This window comes from Dermochelys coriacea, chromosome 4, assembly GCF_009764565.3.
Source record: "Dermochelys coriacea isolate rDerCor1 chromosome 4, rDerCor1.pri.v4, whole genome shotgun sequence".
NCBI classification, from domain to species: Eukaryota; Metazoa; Chordata; order Testudines; family Dermochelyidae; genus Dermochelys; species Dermochelys coriacea.
In genome coordinates, this window is record NC_050071.1 from 71,709,076 (window position 1) to 71,731,774 (window position 22,699).

A 22,699-nucleotide genomic window follows, 5' to 3' on the forward strand; every position below is an offset into this window, starting at 1 on the left:
ACATCAGCAAAGGGGACTGCAGTAATCATCAAAATTGAAACAAAGAAGATATAGAAGGAATTTGCCCACTGGCAGCAAAATTAGCCCTGAAATGAAGAAGTGGCCAGTAAACCAGTACTCTAAGATTCAGTAATACCGGAGTAAGGGGAATCATTTACAACTTCGTTGTCCCTTTGACCCAACTACAACAAGACCGCAACCAGCTCCATCTGGGTCTAAAGGACAATATTGTAACAGGATCCCTGACTTGGTTGTATTTGTGGTGTGGACTGGAATTAGAAAACACATCCCTTTGCCTATTCAAAAAACAAACAAAACATCATTCAACTGAACAATGGAACTATCCTAAGCAAATAAAAGTTATTTAATGAAACTGCAGTATTGTGAAAAACTTTCCGAAGTAGTATTACATTTATAATTGAAACAATTAGTTGGACACAAAAAGGTAACTCATCTACATGTTGTACCAATGTTCAAAAGTTTTAACCTCCATTAAAGGTTAAAACTATTTGTTGATTTTAACTTTGATGTTGAGCGTTTATAATACGTTTAAAGTAAAAATTTATTTTTAAATTAAGTACATTAAAATACTTAATATGCAGATAGGTTATTGTAAATCAAGGGAATGTAGCCAAGACATAGTGGACAAACTACCGTAAACCGCAAGCTGCTGAACAACGCACAAAGTTCACATAATTAATTTTAAATGTACTTATCAATGTAAAAATTGTTTTCCAGTTCTTATCTACTTAAATTTATAATTTCAAAATAAAATTTTTAAAACTCCATCAATATGCACTGTTACTATAGGATAAATCAGCAAAAGTTAAGTACTTCTTTTAACAAGTCAACTAACGATCAATCATAAAACCAAAACGTAAAGTGTTTGACAAAATGAAACACTATGTCTCACTTTTCAAAAGGATGTATATTCATAACTAACAATTAATAGTAAAATAAATATGAAGACCAAATCCCATACCATATGTCCTTCAGCACGAGCTTTGTTTTGCATAGCTTCCCTCTTTCGTTGCCAGAATTCTTCAACTTGTTTTGCTCTTTCTGCTGCTACCCATCCTCTTTGCCTGAGTAATTGGAACATATGCCAATTAAAAGTTTCTGAATGCCACATTCAAAATGAATGTATTTACATACAACAGGAGAACAAAGAAGTCAGTATTCTGTGAAGGCACCATCTAATAGCACCTTTTACCAGCCAAAAAAAAAACCAGACATTTCACAAAAGGAAGTTGACAGGAAGCTCACTTGGTTTGTCCCCACTTTTGAAAAAGCAATTACAACCCCCAATGTTTTCCATCCACACAGTGGGGTCTTACAACTTGGCTAGTGTAGTTATTTTTACTAAAGCATGAAGTTATTCCAGAGGTTCTCAAATTGTGGTGTGCGGATCACTATCAGTCCATAGAATACTTGAAGATGGTCTGCAGACAGCTAGCTGATCACTTGGCATTGACTGCTCCTTATTTCCAGCTGCTAAACTTCATTAAAAGACAGCCAAAGATACAATACTTCAATGCGTAAGCACAATTGCTGTAATTGCCAAGGGGTGTTATGCAACTACAAGTGGGAGATGGTGCATGCAAGTCTGACTGGGAAAGGAAAGGGTGTATGAGAATCTCTGTATTAAGATGTGGTCTATCCGTGGTAAAGTTTGCTAACTACTGTTCACTTCATATTAACTGATTTGTGAGATGAAAAAAATTCTGCCTCAATGCTATATCACTCAACCATGTTATCTTATATTACATTTTTGCAGCACAGGTGTTTTCCCAAACAGGAAACTTTTCCGAAGACTAAAAATAAGACAACATGGTTGGGATGGCAAAGGCAGCAGCCAGAAACTAAGATATAGAAAACAAAATATTTTAAAAGAAAGTATGAATTTAGACAAAAAAATGACAAAATGTATGATGTGTACAGTATCAATCTGGTGATTTATCACATTAGAAATGTTTAAAAGGTGAATGAAATAACGTTGCAGTGCAAAGATATTTCAGTTTTATTCCTGAGGATTTTACAAGTGAATCAATTATGGTTGCACCATGGTTTTCCAGTTGAGTTTCCATTTCTCCTTCATTCCTCTAGGCTATCTAAGGCTGTAATATCAAACTGCAAAATGTCAGGTTCCATCACCCCTCTAAAACACTGTTTTCTCTAGTGGCAGACAAGCTTGAAATTATGCCATTGGAAACAATAGCGTTAGTGTAAGTCCCAAATGTCATTGTTGTTTGATGCAAGACAAAGTAACATCATACCTAGAAAACTGTCAAGTAGACTGAATACGAATTCCATAAACAAACTACGTATCTAGTGTCCAATAGCACCATGTACAGCCAAATAAGTGATTAACATACAGTACCAGAGAAAAAATAAACCTTGTTCCACTACAAAAGTAATCAACTTGAGCTCCAAAAACATGTGGTATAGTTCAGGCTTTTTGAAGTTTTAGTACACAAAGATTACTTAATGAATACTGTAAGCATGATGAAAACTAATTAAAAATAAATGTCCTTTTTGTGAGGTTCTAGAACTACATGTAGCCAGCCAGAAGCTTTCAGAGTAGCAGCCGTGTTAGTCTGTATCTGCAAAAAGAACAGAACAGGACTACTTGTGGCACCTTAGAGATTAACAAATTTATTAGAGCATAAGCTTTCGTGGGCTACAGCCCACTTCATCGGATGCATAGAATGGAACATATAATAAAGTATGTTTATACACACACACACACACACACAGAGATAAGTTGGAAGTTACCATACAAACTGTGAGAGGCTAATTAGTTAAGATGAGCTATTATCAGCAGGAGGAGAAAAAAAAACTTGTATTGATTATCAAGATGGCCCATTTAGACAGTTAACAAGAAGGTGTGAGATACTTAACATGTGGAAGTAGATTCAATAGGTGTAATGATCCAGCCACTCCCAGTCTCTATTCAAACCCAAGTTAGTGGTATCTAGTTTGCATATTAATTCAAGCTCAGCAGTTTCTTCTTGGAGTCTGTTTTTGAAGCTTTTCTGTTGCAGAATTGCCACCCTTAAATCTTTTGAGTGGCCAGAAAGGTTGAAGTGTTCTCCTACCGGTTTTTGAATGTTATGATTCTCGATGTCAGATTTGTGTCCATTTATTCTTTTGTGTAGAGACTGTCCAGTTTGACCAATGTACGTGACAGAGGGGCATTGCTGGCACATATCACATTGGTAGATGTGCAGGTGAATGAGCCCCTGATGGCGTGGCTAATATGATTAGGTCCTATGATGGTGTCACTTGAATAAATATATGGACAGAGTTGGCATCTGGCTTTGTTGCAAGGATAGGTTCCTGGGTTAGTGTTTTTGTTGTGTGGTTGCTGGTGAGTAATTGCTTCAGGGTCTGTCTGTCAGCAAGGACTGGTCTGTCTCCCAAGATCTGTGAGATTGAGGGATCGTTTTTCAGGATAGGTTGTAAATCTTTGATGATGCGTTAGAGAGGTTTCAGTTGGGGGCTGAAGGTGACAGCAAGTGGCATTCTGTTATTTTTTTTGTGGGGCCTGTCCTGTAGTAGGTGACTTCTGGGTACTCTTCTGGCTCTGTCAATCTGTTTCTTCACTTCAGCAGGTGAGTACTGTAGTTTTAAGAATGCTTGATAGAGATCTTGTAGGTGTTTGTTTCTGTCTGAGGGATTGGAGCAAATGCAGTTGAATCTTAGAGCCTGGTTGTAGACCATGGATCGTGTGGTGTGTCCTGGATGGAGGCTGGAGGCATGTAGGTAAGTATAGCAGTCAGTAGATTTCCGGTACAGGGTGGTGTTTATGTGACCATCGCTTACTAGCACAGTAGTGTCCAGGAAATGGACCGCTTGTGTGTATTGGTCTAGGCTGAGGTGGATGGTGGGATGGAAATTGTTGAAATCAGGGTGGAATTTCTCATGAGCTTCTTTTCTGTGGGTCCAGATGATGAAGATGTCATCCATGTAGTGCAAATAGAGTAGGGGCATTAGGGGACGAGAGCTAAGGAAGCTTTGTTCTAAGTCAGCCATAAAAATGTTAGCATACTGTGGGGCCATGCGGGTACCATAGCAGTGCTGCTGACTTGAAGGTATATATTGTCCCCAAATGTGAAATAGTTGTGGGTGAGAACAAAGTTGCAAAGGTCAACCACCAGGTTTGCCGTGACACTATCGGGGATACTGTTCCTAATAGCTTGTAGTCCGTCTTTGTGTGGAATGTTAGTGTAGAGGGCTTCTACATCCAGTGGCCAGGAGGGTGTTTTCTGGAAGATCACCGACAAGACTGTAGTTTCCTCAGGAAGTCAGTGGTGTCTTGAAGATAGCTGGGAGTGCTGGTAACATAGGGCCTGAGGAGAGAGTCCACATAGCCAGACAATCTTGCTGTCACAGAGTGCCAATGCCTGAGATGATGGGGTGTCTAGGATTCTCAGGTTTATGGATCTTGGGAAGCAGACAGAATACCCCTGGTCGGGGTTCTAGGCATGTGTCCGCACAGATCTGTTCCGTGCTTTTTCAGGGAGTTTCTTGAACAGATGGTAGTTTCTTTTGGTAATCCTCAGTGGGATCAGATGATAATGGCCTGTAAAATGTGGAGTTAGAGAGCTGCCTAGCAGCCTCTTGTTCATATTCCAACTTATTCATGATGACGACAGCACCTCCTTCGTCAGCCTTTTTGATTATGATGTCACAGTTGTTCCTGAGACTGTTGTTGGTGGTGTGTTCAGCACGGCTGAGGTTATGGGGCAAGTGACGCCGCTTTTCCATAATTTCAGCCCGTGTATGTCAACGGAAGCAATCTACGTAGAAGTCCAGTCTGTTGTTTCAACCTTCAGGAGGAGTCCACCCAGAATCCTTTTTGTAGCGTTGATAGGAAGGATTCTGTGGGTTAGTATGTTGTTCAGGGGCATGTTGGAAATATTCTTTGAGTCAGATGTCGAAAGTAGGATTCTAGGTCACCACAGAACTGTATCATGTTTGTGGGCTTGGAGGGACAAAAGGAGAGGCCCCGAGATAGGACAGACTCTTCTGCCAGACCACAAGTACAGCTGGAAAGATTAACAATATTGTTGGGTGGGTTAAGGGAACCATTGTTGTGGCTCCTTGTGGCATGTAGTAGTTTAGATAGTTTAGTATCCTTTTTCCTTTGTAGAGAAGCAAAGTTTGTGTTGTAAAGGGCTTCTCTAGTTTTTGTAAAATCTATCCATGAGAAAGTTTGTGTGGGAGGTTGAGTTTTTTTATGAGTATCCAGTTTCGAGAGATCATTCTTAATCTTTCCGTTTTCTGTATAGGATGTTGATCAGGTCGTTTTGCGGTTCCTATGACAGTGTGTGGCACAATCTCTCAGCACAGTCTGTGTGATATGTAGATTGTAATGGAATTTTTACCTTTAGTCCTTTTGGTATGATGTCCATCTGTTTGCATTTGGAAAGCAAGATCATGTCTGTCTGTATCTGTATGAGTTTTTTTATGAAGTTGATGGATTTCCATTCCATACAGCTAAATTCAATACCTTTCATAATGACAGGTTTGAGAGTAGCAGCCGTGTTAGTCTGTATCTGCAAAAAGAACAGGAGTACTTGTGGCACCTTAGAGACTAACATTTACTATAGCATAAGCTTTTGTAGGCTAAAGCCCATTTCATCAGATGCATAGAATGGAACATATGCATGCACACACACACACGCGCGCGCGCGCACGGATGCACACACGTTGGAAGTTACTGTACAAACTGTGAGAGGCTAATTAGTTAAGATGAAATATCAGCAGGAGAAAAGTACTTTTGTAGTCTGAAACCATTTAGTTGACGAGAAGGTGAGGATACTTAACTAAAGGATTCAATATGATCAAAATAGATTCAATATGTGTAATGACCCAGCCATTCCCAGTCTCTATTCAAACCCAAGTTAATGGTATCTAGTTTGCATATTAATTCAAGCTCAGCAGTTTCTCCTTGGAGTCTGTTTTTGAAGCTTTTCTGTTGCAAATTGAATCTATTTCCTTAAATTAAGTATTCTCATACCTTCTTGTCAACTGTCTAAATGGTTTCAGACTACAAAAGTTTTTTTTCTCCTGCTGATAAATAGCTCATCTTAACTAATTAGCCTCTCAGTTTGTATGGTAACTTCCAATTTGTGTGTGTGTGCGCGCGCGCTCTGTCTTTCTTACTATATGTTCCATTCTATGCATCCAATGAAGTGGGCTGTAGCTCACGAAAGCTTAGTTTCTAAGGTGCCACAAGTACTCCTGTTCTTTTTGCAGAAGCAGCTTATTTACAATCATATATTGCATACAAATATCTATATTTGACAAGCAGAAAGGTTCACTCAAATATCACTAGTAATATGAATTTGTAATCATTTATATCTACAATGTGTGGTACAGGAATGGAATACATTATACAAAGAATAAGATCTAGTGAAAGGCTCTGTTAAACTACATAAGGTTTTTCAGTCACTCATGTGCATGAACTAATTTAAAAATAAATACAGCTGAACTACTGTTGTTCTTTTAGCAAGTTTCTTGCTTTAACCAACCATCCTACTCTCATACCCTTGCAGTTCACCTTTAGTTGAAATCATCACACACTAAGGAACTATTACTAAGTTAAATAGTGTAATGCTTATAGGTAATACACTGGAGTATTTCACATATTTTTGAGAATAATATCATGGTTTAAGTCCAAAGATGATCCAATTTATAAATGAAAAACATTCTGAAAAGTTGAGATCTAGAAGAGATCATATTCAACCCTATTCTTTCCCCACCCTGGATGGCCTTAATTTCTTTAAATCTTTTCGGCTCAACCTAGACTTGAAAAAATAGGTAACGTTTGAAACCATATTAGTTAACATGCAATGTTTAAGGGACACGTTTTTAAGCATTAGTGTAGTCAGGGTTTAAACCTTTAATATATTTTGGCTGGTCATATTCACACTAGTGTTTAAAAATGCTGGTTAAAATATGTTAACATGTTTTAACCAGTATTTTTAAAAATACAACCCATTTTCCTAGCCTAGTAATGGCCTGGGGAAAGGGAGGAAGGGAAGGAAATGGGGAGGGGGGATGGAAGAAATTAAGTCAGATGGTAGCACATGTAGCTGACTAGATGCCCACTTACTGGATGCAGCAGGAAAAACATGAACTACATCACAAAGGCTCAAGTTACTGCATAGGAAACAGTAACCAAAACAGTGAATGTCATCATCATCATCATCATCATGGCAAATCCCAAAAGGAAATGGCCTCTTTCCAGATCAAGCACCACCCAGTTCCATCTCTGGCAAAAAGTGCAGTAGGTGATCTTGGCAGTACATTGGAAAGCTTACTGTGACACTGAAACTTCTGATGCCCAACATGGTTGCTGGCCATGCAGTGGCACTCTGATACATATGCTTCGAAATTCAGCTGTGTTGCACTATCTAATAAAACGTCCATACAAGAAAGCTGCTGGAACCAAACCAGTGCTAGTGGAGGAAGTCGTTGGGTTCGGCTTCATTTTTGATCTTCTCCTGCCACTTGATACAAAGCAGCTGATTAAAACAAGAAGAACAGAATGATGATTGCAGGTGTTCTTTAGCCTTGCTCAACACCCATGTTTCACTTCGATTCTAACACCTGAATACACTCTACATTAACACTCCTTTGATCTAGAGTTATTTAATTATAAGTAGAATGTAGAAATAATGTAATAGCAAAAACTACATGATATAGGCAGATGAAAACAATACAAATCAACATCTTTCATTTCTATTAACATACGAATGAATTAGTTTGAATGCACACTAATACTTAACACTTCTTTGATGTTCACATACAAGTGAATTGTCCCAAGATTCTGACATGCACTGGCACCTAGCCTGTCAGCCTCACAGAAGGTTCCCTAGATATGTGGACTGTGTTCTGGTGGAGTGGTCATGCAGCTTGTCAGGTGACTGCTAGTCCACTGGTTGGAAACATGATCTGATGCACTGGACAATCCAACTAAATATTCTCCATGTAGAAGTGGCTTGTCCTTTGACATGTCCTGTGTAAGAAAGAACGAGCCTGGGTGACTTCCACAAAGATTTTGTTCTGTCCTGGTATAATAAAATGGCTCTACATACATCTAGAATACACAATCTTTGTTCTGCTCTACCAGCATGACACCTGGGAAAGAATACAAGTAACTGGATGATTTCATTAGTGTGGAATTCAGACACCAACTTTGGGAAGAAATCTGGGACGTGGTCTCAGAGACTGTCATTATGAGTGACAGTATAATATTTATAGTATAAAATGGCTCTGCTATCTGGGTTTGCTTTCTCCAACTTCTAGCAGACGTGATTGTCAAGAAGAAGGCCAATTTCATAGAAAGAAAGGGTAAAGGGCATGTAATCATAGGCTAGAAGGGGGCATCTACCAGCTTCAAAAGGAAAAAGTTAAGATCCCAAGTTGGGGCTGGATTTCTGACAAGTGAGAATAGCCTCAAGATACTCTTCAGTAAACTGTTTGCCAGAGGATGAAAGAAAACTGGTCATAGGTGAGTAAATTGCAGAGATAGCCACCAAGTGAATCTGTAGTGAACTTAACAAGTGACCAGAGTTCAAGTGCAGGAAGTAGTGCAGAATCTATTGTATTCCAGTATGCAGTGGGGAAGACTGATGCTGTAAAGCTCCATTTGTAAATCTAAAGTAGTATGTGGACCTCGTGGAAGTTCTCCTGCTAGTAATAGGGATTTGCTAAATGTCCTGTGAGGAGACCAACTCCACTAGTGTCAGCCAGCCAGCATCCATGCTACCAGGTGGAAAGCACTCATGTTTGGATGCAAAATGTCATTTGCCTCGGCCACAACGAGGCTATGAGGATTACCCTGGTTTTCTCTTGCTTGATCTTCTGCAGAACACTGGGAAGCAGGGGGATGGGAGGGAAAGTATTTAGGCCTTCTATTCAAGGGAGAAGAAAGGCATCCGAAAAAAAGCTGGGACACTTGTTCTGGTTTCCAAAGAGGTCCTTGTTGGGGAGTTGCCCAAAAGGTTAAAAAAGTGTCCTGAAGGACTCTCAGGGTTGCACAACTACTTGTGGTTGTCACAGAAATGCCTGCTCAGGCCTACTGCCCTCATGTTGTTCACTCCTGGGAGATGGCTGACAAGGTAATGTTGTGTGACAAAAACCCAGAGTTAAATGGCCTCTTGGCGCAAGACAGACAGCTGCCATGTTGTCAGACATCACCATCACCAATACCAATCGGCACCAAATGTCCAAAAAGAAGGCTATTCATGCTGTGGATATCGTCATGAGTTCCAGAACACCGATGTGCAGGGCCCTTTCTGTATGGACCACAGGCCCCGAGTTTTAAAGTTCCCCATTTGAGTCCCATATCCAAGCAAGGAGGCAACAATTATGGTAGTCCTTGAGGGTGAACTGGGGCTGTAAAGCAAACTCTTGCAAATGTTGCACTGGTCCTTCCCCCAGTGACTACAATGACTGAAGGACTGACAAGGAGAGATGCTGTGACAAATATCTTGAATAAACCTTGCTGAATTTAAGTATTTTAGGAATTCATTGTATTAAAAATGTTAAATGTTTATGTACTATTGAGGGACTGTACTTATTTCCATGGGGGAGAGGGACTACAGCCCTCCAGGAACTAATAAAGGTGGATGTGGTTAGGCAAATTCAATCGATTTTAAACACCTCCAGAGGGCTACCATCATTTGTAGAGAGCCTCGCATATGCTTGTTTAAACTGGATTCTTCATGGACCAGCAGACAATGAAAAGACTGTTGGTTCAATAGCCTGATATAAAAAACTGACCCAGGGTCTTCTTTCTGATCCAGCACATAGACAGGACCTCTGAACCAAGGGAGGCACTAATCAGGGAAGGGATAGATCTTTGGCCCATTTGAGTGCTAGTTTTGAGCTGAATCTGTGATGAACTTGTAGCTACAGAAAACAAAAAATGATCTCAGTGAGATTTAAAGGACTAATCACAAAACAAAGCCCTGGCTGTAGTTGGGGGGAGGTGGTGATTTCTGGTGAGTTTATTAGCATGCATGCAAGCTCTTTTATTGTTTTTAATACGTTTTCTCTATAATGCTTTTACCTTAAGAGACAAGTGCTTGCACAGAAAAAAAATGTGTGGTAACTTAACTGTTGGCATTACATAGTTTACCATCTCCGAGAGAAGCAAATCAGGCCTGCTTAGACAGTCTATCATTTGGAGAACAACAGTGTAGTCAGGGAACCGTTCAATCTGAAAATACCCCGGTCAGAAGGGAGGAAGATGCAGGACTCTGCCCAACAGAGGTGATGGCTGGATGATCCGGGGGAATAGAATTTCAGTTGCTCTAAACTAGGATAACCTTGACTGGATGGCATCTTCTTGGCCAGAAAGCCAAGGATAGCCGTGCTGCAAGTGGCCAGAAGCAGAGCCCAGCGTATGGGATAACAAATACATATGCTGCCACGAGACCAGAAACCTGAGGCAAATCCTTACCCATGTGAGGGGCTGGGGACTGCAGGTGGGAGCAGATATAGTATTTTATATGAAATCTGTCAGGTTGCAGGTTGGCAGTCACAAGACCTGTGTTGAATACAGTCCCAATGAATTCTGTTTATCAAGTAGGATTTAAATATAAGCTTCATTTTGTTCCCAAAGAGATCTAGACAAGTGAACAAGTGTAGGATGGACACAATGTGGGTCCAAACTTGAGACTGCATGTGGCCCCAACGAGCCACTCAACCAAGTATGGGAACACCTGAATGCCCATCCTTGTCAAGTGAGCTGAGACCACTGCAAGGCACTTCTTGAAAACACAAGGTGCTTTTAAAAGCATGAAGGGCAGATCCCAATATTGGTAATGTTTGTTGTTCAACACATCTCAGAAAACACTTATGTACTGGGGGAATCACGATGTGGAAGTATGTATCCTTGAGGTCAAGAGAAACTATTTGTCCTTCTGGACCAGAAAGGGAATGATGGATCCAAGGGAGACCAACTTGAGCTTCATGAAAGTATTGAAAGCTCTGACATCTAGAGTCAGTCGAAACATCCTGACTTCTTCGGAGTAAAGAAATATCTTAACTAGAATGCCCTTCCCCTGCAGTGAGGGGGAACTTCTATTGCACCCAGACCCAGAAGGGGCTATGCTTCATGTTGAAGCAAAGTCTTGTGGGAGGGCTCCCTGAAGAGGGTCAGGAAGGAACTGGATAGCACAGCCTTTCTGGACCAGATCCAAAACACAACCAACCATCTGGAAGAGATGTTGGATCAGGTCTGTTGAAAGCAAGACAGACTGTTGCCAAAAGGAAGAGAGTGTAAAGAACATAGAATAACTGATATGCTGCCCCCAAGCACAAGTCAAATATGCTACCCGGTCAGTGCCATTCTGGGAGATGTAATAAAGAGGTTGTCCCCTCTCCTGGAGAGGATTAGCAACTTCCCTGTAAGTCAAAAGACAAGAGGGAACCACTTCTTGAAAAGGGGGTTCTCCTCCCATAGTCATAGAGGGCACTTGGCCCAAAGATGGGGGGAACAAGGTTACTGACTCCAGGAACCTTAGTGGAATCAGGAGGGTAGAGTTCTAAAAGGTATAGTGGTGCCAGGCCTAGCAAAGTAGTCTTAGGTGATGATATGCCTGGCTGGTACCAGAGTAGAGCTTCTGCCCAGTACCATAGTGGTCACTCTGATGCCTTGGTACCAAGGACACTAAAATGACCACGGACGCAGTTGCCAGAGCTTCTAGTAGGTGTGGTTCTGTTCTGTTAGTACAGGCTCCAATGCTCAAGGAACATGTAAGTTTTGAAGCACATTTAATGACCAACAGGCTGGTGGTCTGAGGCCTTGCAGTCAGATCTGGAGAGGGTAATTTTCACCTCTTCTCTTTAGAAGATATACAACTTGTCACTATGCTTTCTGGATGAGGACGGCATCAACTTGGAAAGTCTTTGGCAGACGCCAGGGCAGAAGTTGAAGCCCTCTCGACTTCAAAAGCCTAGACACTTGGAGTCCAGGGTCATCACTGCTCCATAACAAATACCCTCTGGTGTGCCTCTCTCAAGTACTGGGTCTGCTTTAAGAAGGATCTACAGATTTCACAGCACTCTGCAACATGCCCCTCCCAAGGCAGAACAGAAACCTCACAGGATGAGCAGTTCTTAAAACCCAGGGATTTTCCATGGTCAGCCATAATAGGCAACATCACCAGCGACCAAAGAAGAGGGCTCTTCTTCCTCTAAGGCATCCTGAAAAGATAAATAACTACTGCAAAAATCGCTTTAGGAAAAAAAATTGTTGCAGGGAGTAGTTCCAACAAATACCACTGGTGGTAGAGAAGGAACTGTCTCTTGCAGGAAAGTTCCACCCTTTACACCGTCACAAAGTGTAAAAGGAAGGGAAGGGCACATGCATCATCCCATTAGATACAGCTGACTAGAAATTTCTTCTATGTGCTTGCACTGGATATACATTCAACTAATATGGATATGGACTAGCTCTCAAAGAAGAACCACATCTGTCTTTCAAGCATCCTCCAGCACCTGCAATGATGCTGCCCAAATATCGGACACTTGCTACATACCTGATGTCCTATCTGGGCAGGTTAATACAGAGCTGGGTGTAAACTGGAGCTGGAGGCTGCTTGCTAGTGGGGAGGAGGAGCTGGAGGGTTCCCAGAAGCTGCAGTTCTCAGCATGCCCTGAAGGAAGGAGGCAGTGTGCAGGAAACTCCACACAACTCCAGGATGCAGCATCAGGCTGCTTCTCCCTCTGAATCCTTGGGCTCTGGAGGTTAGGGGGTGCAGGCGTCTGGCCTTGGGGAGGCCCCCATGAGTGGGCACTGGGTGGGGGGCATCGTTGGCCTTTGGTGGGGAGAGGATGCAAGTGTCTGGGCTAGGTGGGGGCCCACAGCTGAGCTCTGGGGGATAAGGGGTGCATGTGAGTGTCTGGGCGGGGAAGATGACTCTGCAGCTGGGCTTTAGGGGGTAAGGGTGTCTGGGCTCGGGGGAACCCACAGTAGGGCTCTGGAGGGGGAGGGATACGGTGTCAGGCCCATTTGCTGGTCTCTGAGGCGGAGGGGGCGGGACAGAGAAACGGGTTTCTTTAATTCTACTGCTGGGGAAAATTTTCTATCTGTATTGTTACAGATTAGTTGCTGAGAGGTATTTTGAAATAAATTACAAAAATAATTGAAACTGGCCTGATTATATAGTGTTATTTTGACAAAATAAAAATTGCGGAATTTTGAAGAATTTTAAAATATTGTGTCTAGAATTTAGTTTTTTGGCACGGAATTGCCCCAGGAGTATACCAGTCACTGCAGATATTGAACCATGTTGACAGAACACAGCCTTGCCAAACTCCAGTGGAGATAGAAAACCATGCCACCTATCTGCTACTGACTCAAAGGCAGATTTCCATTCCCTTATAGGCTTCTTCCCTCAATGGCACTATCTTCCAAGGGACACCAAGTCACCTCATCATATCCCACAAACTTGCTCAATGCAATGAATCAAAAGGCCTGACTGAAGTCTATAAAAAAATGTTGCACAGAATTTATTAAATTCAACCATCTTTTCAAAGCACTGCATCAAAGTAAAGATCTGGTCAACAAGGGAACACCCAGATCTAAAGCTGCACTGAGTATCCCAGCACTTGCCATGAAGTCCATTGTTGATTTGAGACATTAAGACAGAAATAAAGTTGGTCCCAGGGAAGGTAAACGGCATAATCTCTCTAGTTCAGTAGTTCTCGAACCATTTACTGGTGACCCCTTTCACATAGCAAGCCTCTGAGTGCGACCCCCCTTATAAATTAAAAACACGTTTATATATATTTAACACCATTATAAATGCTAGAGGCTAGGTTTGCGGTGGAGGCTGAGAGCTCACAACCCCCCACGTAATAGCCTTATGATCACCGAGGGGTCCCAACCCCCGTTTGAGAACACCTGCTGTAGTTGCTCTTTTCAGCCTTATTATTCTTTTTGAACAGACGCAGAATAGCACCCTTCTTCCAGTCATCAAGGATAAAGATAGTGTGCCAGATGGCCTGGAAGAGCATATGCAGTCACAGTATAACAATAGTCTTACCTGTCTTCCGCAATTCAGAGATAGTGATTATGTGCTAATACACAAAATGGTAAGTGACTTCATTAAACAGAGATTTTATAATAGGATATTAATGTTACAAATTTTAGGACTGAGAAGCCAGAAAGGCAAAGTTAAGATTGCATGTGCAAGCTTAACTTTGTCCCCTTACACATATGGATGATGACGTTTTGAAAAATATGTGATTTACCTAACTCAAACTAATACAGTAAAATTAGTTATCTAAAGATTGACTTGTTCTCCAGCCCAATCTTTGCCCTGATATTCCTCCCATCCCCACCTGTTGCTACCCCTCAGTTTTATATTTGGGTGGGAATTAGGTTCTGGGGGACACATTTTTCAGCCCTTCCTCTCTGCAGCAGCTGTTTAGGTAAAGATGTGGAGAGGATTTGGCACAGTCTGCTTTGGCAAGGGAAACTAGATTAATGAACTATGCCTGAGCACTGTTCTTGCTAAAAAGACACTGTCGCAACTGAGTGGTATAGACATAGCCTTTGAGGTCATATCAAGCAGATCTCCTAGGAAAAAGAAGGGTAGCATAAAAGCAGCCCAATTTGGGAGTGGGCATTTGTTTTAAAAATGTTTACACTAATTTAAGAAAAAAAAACTCACACAATTTTAGTAATTACACCACTCTTCCACAATTCAACAACATTGTTACCATACAATGACATACCCTCTTTTTAGCTATATTACCCTGTCTTCCCATTTCTGGTCAGCAGTGTTGGAAAGCTACTCTCATCCCCAGCCTGCTCCGCCAAAGTCTCCTCCTGAGCAACATGCTTTAAGCAGAGCAACTGGAAATACAGTAGTGGAAGCAGGCTAGTGGTTAGTTTTGTAAGACTTCCACAATAGAGAATCAAACAGGTCAGGTAACAGGAAGAGTTGGGAAAAGGAGGGAATGCCCCAGGACAGCTGGTAGAGAACTAATTTAAAAAAGGCTTATGAGTTAGTCCAGGCTGTCATTTCATTAGTAGTTTATATTTTGGGTCTTTAAACCAAAAGCACAGCACTCTTAAAGGTTGCTAGTAATTAGTTACCAAACTAATTTTTTATAACCATTAACAACTTGAGTTTACCAAAACAAATTAGTAAATCTAGCTACTATATATGCTGACAATGATTTCACCTATAAGCACTGGAAGAAATGGTAGAATCGGTTGCAAACAAGATAAGATACATAAACACACTGGCCATCTTCAGTGGGAACTAAGGCACCAATGGTTCTAAAAGGGTTATGCATTCTGTGAGAAACGAACACATGAACAGACAGAACAGCTTCAATGAATAAAGATGGTTTTTAAAAGTGTCTAGGATTAAGCTAAACACAACATAGGACAAAAATTTAACACATAGGGATGCAGTCACAGATTATCACAGTCCAACCTGTTTGCATTGGCTTGTTTAGACACCTCCTTCAATCTTTTGATTTTTTTCCTAATTGCATCAGCATCTGGTAAATGATGATGACCATCAGGCCCATTAGGAAATCCTGGACGTACTCCAGGTGGAACTCCTCTGTAGATAAATATGTACAGTAACTTTCATTACTTTCATCAAAGCAGAGCACATACAACTCTAATGGAAGATAGTCATACCTTTCAACAGTTTCCCGACTTCGTATTTCTGCTCTCCATCTGGTTTCTCTCTCCTCACCTACTTTAATATTTTCCTTTTGCTGTTGCATCTGGTCAAAGATAGCATGGTAGTGTTCATACTGTCCTCTGGCAGGCACAGGGGAAGGCCCAACACCTCCTCCACCACCAAAAAACGGTGCCTGAGAATTAAAGAAATAACTCTCACATTCTTGTCCTAATAAACCCTGGCAGTGTCCACTACTCTTAACAAAACAACAACAAATCAGGATTTCTTCCTGAAGTTTAATATGCCCCAAATGTATCTGTTTTAACACAGAGTAGGGCGATTTAAACTTACACTCATGTAACATTAATATTTTATTTATTATCCTCTGTCAGCAGTTAAATTATATGTGCTGTATCACATAATATTGCTAACCCTCTAATATAAAAGGAAATCATCCCATTTCAGAATCGATAAACTACACCAAAGACTAAGTCATTTATCACAGTGAAGGAACTGAATCAAGAAAAGAGGGACGTGCTATCATTATAAAAGTAAAAGAATGGTAAAAATTAGCTTCTCTCATATGCCTTTTTCTTAAAATAAACCCTGTTTTTCATTGAAGTCTTCAGTTTTGGTTTAACCCTGTGCATATTCTGAAAGTTTGGTGTCTGTGTGACTCAGTCATTTTATTGTGGATAAAGTAACTGGAATCACTGGACATGAATTCGTTCCTGCAGTTATTGGACAAAGAGTCCACTTATATTACAGTTAATATGCCAGTTATAAAGACACCTTTGGAGTTCTTGCTACAAAGAATGAGTAGCTTTAAAGTTGCAGGTCATGTGTAAAATGGGCAGCAGTTTTCAATATTCCTTTGCAATACATGGGGATATCTCCCTAATGAGAAACATCACACCAATAACATTTCTACAGTGAATTTCTACTGACATATCTATAAAACGCTAGCATTTCACTGAAGAAATTATCAGTTTCTAAATTACTTAAAAGATTTGTGCTCAAGAGCCAATTACTGAGAAAGAGAAAATTACTGTCATCAGTGGCATGTGATACTATTACTACTAATCCTTGCTCCCCATAGCTCACCTTGCTTTCCCCTCCTACAAATCTCACCTCCTTCTCCCATCACAGATGCCTAAGTTAATCATCCCATCTCCTTCATGCCCCACATTTTTCCCAACCCTTAATCTCCTCCTTAACCTCTTGCTCTCTTCTGGCTCTTTCCCCTCAAAATACAGGCATGCTTTAGTCTCTCCAATCCTAAAAAAGCCCACCCTTGACCCCACTTGCCTCTCCAAATACTGCTCCATCTTTGCTCTCCCTTCATCTCTAAGATCACTGAACATGCTGCTTACAATCAGTCAGGAGTTCCTCTCCTCCAATTTCATCCTAGACACTTCCCAATATGGCTTCTGTCCCTTGCACTCCACTGAAACTGCTCTTGCCAAAGTCTCCAATGACCTCTACCTAGCTAAGGGTCAGAACCAGTACTCCATCCTCATCCTTGGCTTGTCAAGCCACTTCTGATAGTTGATTATACTCTTCTTAAAATCTTCTTCTCCCTTGGCTTCTGTGATTGTCCTCTGCCGGTTCTCCTCTTACTTCTCCAACTGGTCCTACAGTGTTTCTTTCTGATTATAACCCTCATCCGGTCACAACTTTTATTTTTTGGGGGGCGGGGGGAAGAGGAGAGGAGAGAAGGAGAGTGGTTCAACAAGGCTCTCTCCTCAGTTCCCTTTCCTCCTCCATTTACACCTCATCTCTTAGCAATCTCATCTGCAAACAAAAATTCCAACTATCCTCTCTATGGATCACTCTCTCTACACTAGAGCTGTCTCCTAGCCAAATTAAAGTCTAAATTAATCCAAAATCTTGTTAATGTCTAGCAATCAGCTCAAGCTCAACATGGCTTAAATAGAGCTGCTAATCTCCCGTCCCTGTCCAAGGCTTCCTGACTAACTCCTTTTTCAATCACTGTGGACACCACCACCACCACCACCACCGCCGCCTTCTTGCCCAGAGGTGGACAAACTATGGACCATGGGCCATGCCAGGCCCGCAGGACCATCCTGCCTGGCCCCTGAGCTCCTGGCCCAGGAGGCTAGTCCAGAGCTCCTCCCCCGCAGCCATGCGGCCACGCAGACAGCAGGGCTGCGAGCTCCTGCCACTCTGAGCTGCATGGTAAGGGGGCAGCGGCGGAGTGCGGCAGTGAGGGGGTTTGGGTGGCGAGGAGGTTTGGGGCAGTCAGGGGTCGGGGAACGGGGGGTGGGGTGGGGATAGGAGTCGGGGCAGTCACATTCGTCCTCCCTGGCCAGGCTGATAGGTCAATGGGGAAGGCCAATACTAGCCATTGTACCTGCCTCTACTGTTTGGCACTGAGCTCCTGGCCAATTGCCACTGGACTCAGCTCAGTTGGTTCATCAGCCAATGGCCCCAACGCAGGTTCCGGGGGGTAGAGAGTAATCAGGCCTTCCCGTTCCTTCCAGGACTTGAGCAGATTCACATGGTAGGCCCGCATATTTCTCTGGCATCCCGGTAGCCGTATCTCGTAGTCCACAGGCCCTACCAGTCTGGTTACCTCAAAGGGGCCATGCCACTTAGCCAGAGGCTTAGATTCTGAGGAGAGTAGTAACTAACAGGACCCGGTCTCTAGGATCAAAGGTCCTCATCTTCGTCCCTCTGTTGTACTGGTTCTCCTGGGCATGTTGGGCCTGCAATAAGTTCTCCTGAGCCAAGGTACCTAGATCCTTGAGTCATTTCCGCAACTGTAGTATGTACTGGACAGATCTTCTGACCTGGGTTTCCTGTTCCTCCCAGGTCTCCCTCACGAGATCCAGGATTCTCCGGGGCTGTCTCCCATAGAGAAGTTCAAAGGGGGAAAAACCAGTGGACACCTGTGGGACCTCTCGTATGGCAAAGAGTAGTGCTAGCAGCAACTTATCCCAGTGTTGCGGATAATCCTCCATGAACTTCCTCAGCATTGACTTCAGGGTCCTGTTAAATCGCTCCACTAACCCACCCATCTGGGGGTGGTAGACTGAGGTTTTGAGGGCATAGATATTTAGCAGGCGGGGTAGCTCCACCATCAACCTTGATGTTACATTAGTTCCCCCATCTGTTAGTATCTCATGTGGTAGCCCAACTCTGGTGAAGATTTGCAGGAGTTCATTAGTAATAGTGGGGGCTGTGGCGCACCGCAAAGGACAGCCTCGGGGTACCGCTTTGCATAGTCACTACGACAAGAATATACCCGTGCTGCTCTTCTCCAGGGACCCTACCAGATCCAGGCTGATATGACTTAAGGGGATTCTGACCACGGGTCACCATGGTGACCCTTGGTACCCCCTTCGGGCCAGCCTTTTGGCACTCGGGGCAAGAAGTGAAGTAGTCCTACACTTCTTGGTGTATACCAGGCCATAAAAATCTTTGGGCCACCCTCTGCAGCATTTTCTCCTTCCCCAGATGCCCAACCCAGGGCACAGAATGGGCCAGGAGCAGCAAGTCTCGCTAGAACAATTGTGGGACCAGCAGTTGGCACAAGTCTTCCTTCAGCTGCAGTTCTTGGATCAGCCAGTAGAGAAAACTGGTGGATCTCAAATTGGGATCCTTGGGGAAAGCACTGGGGTTGGCCCTCCTCCTGGGTAGGGCCTGTTGCCTGTTCCCAGGCCCGTTTGAGGGTTGAGTCTTCCCTTTGTTCTTCTAGGAGGTCCCTGTCAATGTCTAGCCACCCTTCCCCTTCCCTGGTTGGGGCTTCAGGTAGGGGGAGGTCGGTCTCTGGTGTCCCAAGGTTTGCAGAGGGTCCTTCTTTGGGGTTGTCCAGCATTGGAAGGCCCAACAACCCCCCCCGTGTGGGGAATGCCATGCTAAGCTAGCTCCTGAAGAGTGTACCCTCCAGCCATGCAGGAGCTCAGTGAAGCCCTGCCAGTCACGCCCTAAGATCACCAGGTAGGCTAGCTTTGGGGCCACCCCAACCAAGCATAGGCCTTCCTGATGAACGGCCTCAAGTCACTGCCCGGGTGGTTGGGTATGGTCTCACATCTCTGTGGATGTCATGAAGATGTATCAGTGCTCTGGCCAAGCCTGCGATCTTCACCAGGCTGGTCCGAATGAGATGTTGGCTGCATCCTGAATCAACCAGTGTCGTTGTTGGCAACCCGTTCACCTGAACAAATCAAGATCTTTCCTGGGTCCCTCTTCCAGGAACCATGACCGGCCACCCATGCCTGCTTGTACTTACAATCCATGTAGGGCATTCTCTCCAGAAATGTCCCCCTTGTCCATACTCGTAATATCGGACACGATTCCTCCCTATAGGTAGAGTGGCCTGGGGTGTGCTCCGTCCACCTGGTGGGTCCTCTCTTCCCAGGCAGGGGTTGCCCCAATTGGGTCCCTTGTGCCAAGTGTCCTTGTCGGCACCAGTGACCTGGAATAGAGGCGAGGATTTCCTGCTTCAGTCTTGCAGGTCTTCTAGCCTGCCGGTCAGTCTTGATCTCCTGGGCTCCCCCGTTTATGGCCCAATCACTCCGATCGCTCAGCTGCCATGTAGTCTTCTGCCAGCGACAGTTGTCGGGCGACGCTGTTGCACCCACTACTTTCCCCCTTCCCCCCAGCAGGCAAGATCTGGATAAATTGTTCCGGGCCACAGCTTCGGCCACTTAGACCCCGGTCTGATGTTCCGGTTCCAACCACTGCCAACATGGAGTCGCTGTGCCACCACTCTGGGTCTGGCCCCTGGTGAGTACCACTCACAGCGGAGTCGCTGGCGGTATGTTTCGGCGTTGACACCTGTTTGGTCCAGGATGGTTGCCTTGACCCTCAAGTATTCTAGCGCCTCCTACAGCTTGAGGTTCCTGTATGCAGTCTGTGCTGGGCCAGTCAGGTAGGCCACTAGGTGGCAGCCAAGGCAGCTGGCATTGCTGTTCACTCCATTGGACTGCTGCTCCTCTGCCCCACGCAAGCCTAGGGGGCTGTGAGGCGGGGGGAGCAAGGAGCAATGTCAGGGCTTCCTGCATCCAGGTCACTCTCCCTGTGGGCTGTGTAAGGGGAGAGCAGCAGCTCCTGATGCCTCAGCAGAGCACAGGTGGGGAAGTGACTTGGATGCAGGGAGCCCTGGTGTGTGTGTTGGGGGGACTGTGTTGAGGGGAAGTGTGTATTTCAGGCTCCTGACCATGAGTGCTTTCTTAAAGAGAAAGCAAACTCACTCACCTCAGGCACACACGTTCAGACAACGATCTGCCAGCAGCTCCAGACATAGAGAGGCAGCAGCACACCCAGATTCCCCGTCCTGTCATCCCAACTTAGAGGAAATCGGGTACACGGGTGGGATGGAGGGGGAAACCCCGCCATCAGCCCCGCCTCCCCCCGCAGAGCGGACAGGAGGACGCTCCTAGTCTGCAGTGGCCAGGGACAATTCCAGGGAGGAACGGGAGGAGGGAGGATGACAAGAACAGCAGCAGTTGCACACGTGGAGCATGGTGGAGGAGGGGCACCGCTACTTCCGAGGAGTCACCTAGCTCTGACAGCTGGTCGTCCAACTGAGCCCTGCAGCTCGGGTCTCTTGCCCCTCCCCCACACTGCTGCTTGCCTGCCTACCTTGCTGCCTCCATCAGTCCAGCTGGCCTCTTGGCAGTAGGTCAGCTGGGAATCCAAACCCTGCACACAGCACCCACTTGGGCAGGCCGCTCTGGGCAGGGGCCCCATACAGCCCACTCCAAAGACCGGCCTTGGCTGTTATTAGAGAAAAGCTACTGTAACGTATGTGAAGCTCAATATATAAAAAGGGGATCATGCACTATTTGGCAGAGAATGGCTGAGATTTAGCTAGACTAGCAAAGCATAAAATTCCTGCATGTTCAACCAACCAGACTCCAGCACAAATCAAAAATCAGCTGAACTTTTGGAGAAGGCAGCTGATATCCTTCAGGAGGGTTTCAGAACTTTAACACATAAGAAAACAAAAACTGTGCTTTAAAAAGGAGTAATTTCTAAATTTTCAAAGCACAGCCAGTACCTTTTGTGATACAGCCAAAAGTAAAAGGGGAACTACAGCACTTATAGCTCTCTAGAATTTTATCCAAGAGTAAGGAGTTAATGGAGCACCTCTATAGAGCCAGTAATGAAGAAAAACAGGGTAGTCGGTAGCTGTGATTACTTCAAAGTACCCATACATTTGCATCCTTAGCTGGTGGTAAGACATTGCCCCAACCCTACCTACAACAAATGGAAACTGAAGACAGTGAAAGAAGTACCTCACAATTAGCACATGTAAAGGGATTATTTCAATTCACATTTTTAGTTTATCCAAATACTCAAGCAAGTGATACATCCGATGGCTCTGGATAATACTGTAGCAGTTTACAACATATGACTGCAAATCTTCTCTTGGCTTCTAGAAAGCAAGTGCATGTTACTACAAATCAGATACCAGCACTGTAGAATATCATTTGAGGTTTCATCTGGACTCATTAAACTCAATCTACAGAGAGAGATACCTAAGAAACAATGATCAAAAACCAAATTTTGCACACCCAGATGCAAGGTCTTCATGTGGAAAAGTGTCTTATGAAGAGACTACTGAGATAATTCATCGAAAACCCAGAGTGATTACATCACAGACTGGTCCTCTGTCTTATTGGATAGAAGTGCCACCAAACACGTCAACCAGCTTTCAGGATGTCCTACACTAGCGATGCTGATTGCAAGCACCAAGCCTACAATACAACTGTAGACAGCGACTTGTGATGCTACCAGTGAGGCTCATGTCCCTGTTTCTACTACAGGTGACCTTAGCAATACAAAGCAGGAAGATGTTTCTGATTCAGTTACACCACCAAGTCCAGACATTGATGTAATGTCCATGAGATGTTATCTAGAGAGAAGTTGTAAACCACCTCTCAGACTTATTTTGTAGCATGTTTATTTAACAGTATTTTAAGGGTATTTGATTTGTAACTTTATGTCCTTTTACATTTAAGGGGGGAGGAATATGTAGTGTAAAGGAAAACGGC

At 43.7% G+C, this 22,699-nt stretch overlaps 1 protein-coding gene across 23 annotated transcripts in view; it reads right to left on the bottom strand.

Annotated features, from left to right (window-relative positions):
* NEK1 (NIMA related kinase 1) overlaps positions 1-22,699 on the bottom strand; it is a 137,214-nt gene that overhangs the window by 59,417 nt on the left and 55,098 nt on the right. For 18 of the 23 annotated variants that reach the window (XR_006280861.1, XM_043513362.1, XM_043513351.1 and 15 more), the window contains 3 exons: positions 15,689-15,867; positions 15,477-15,608; positions 983-1,085 (listed from right to left, as the gene is read on the bottom strand). Coding sequence is in view for 21 of the 23 variants with exons in the window: in XM_043513362.1 (XP_043369297.1) it covers positions 983-1,085; positions 15,477-15,608; positions 15,689-15,867 (414 nt within the window). In the remaining 2 variants the exon portion in view is untranslated. Of the gene's footprint in view, positions 1-982; positions 1,086-15,476; positions 15,609-15,688; positions 15,868-22,699 lie in introns of those variants that run through there. The other 5 variants (XM_043513367.1, XM_043513363.1, XM_043513366.1 and 2 more) reach the window with 2 other exon arrangements.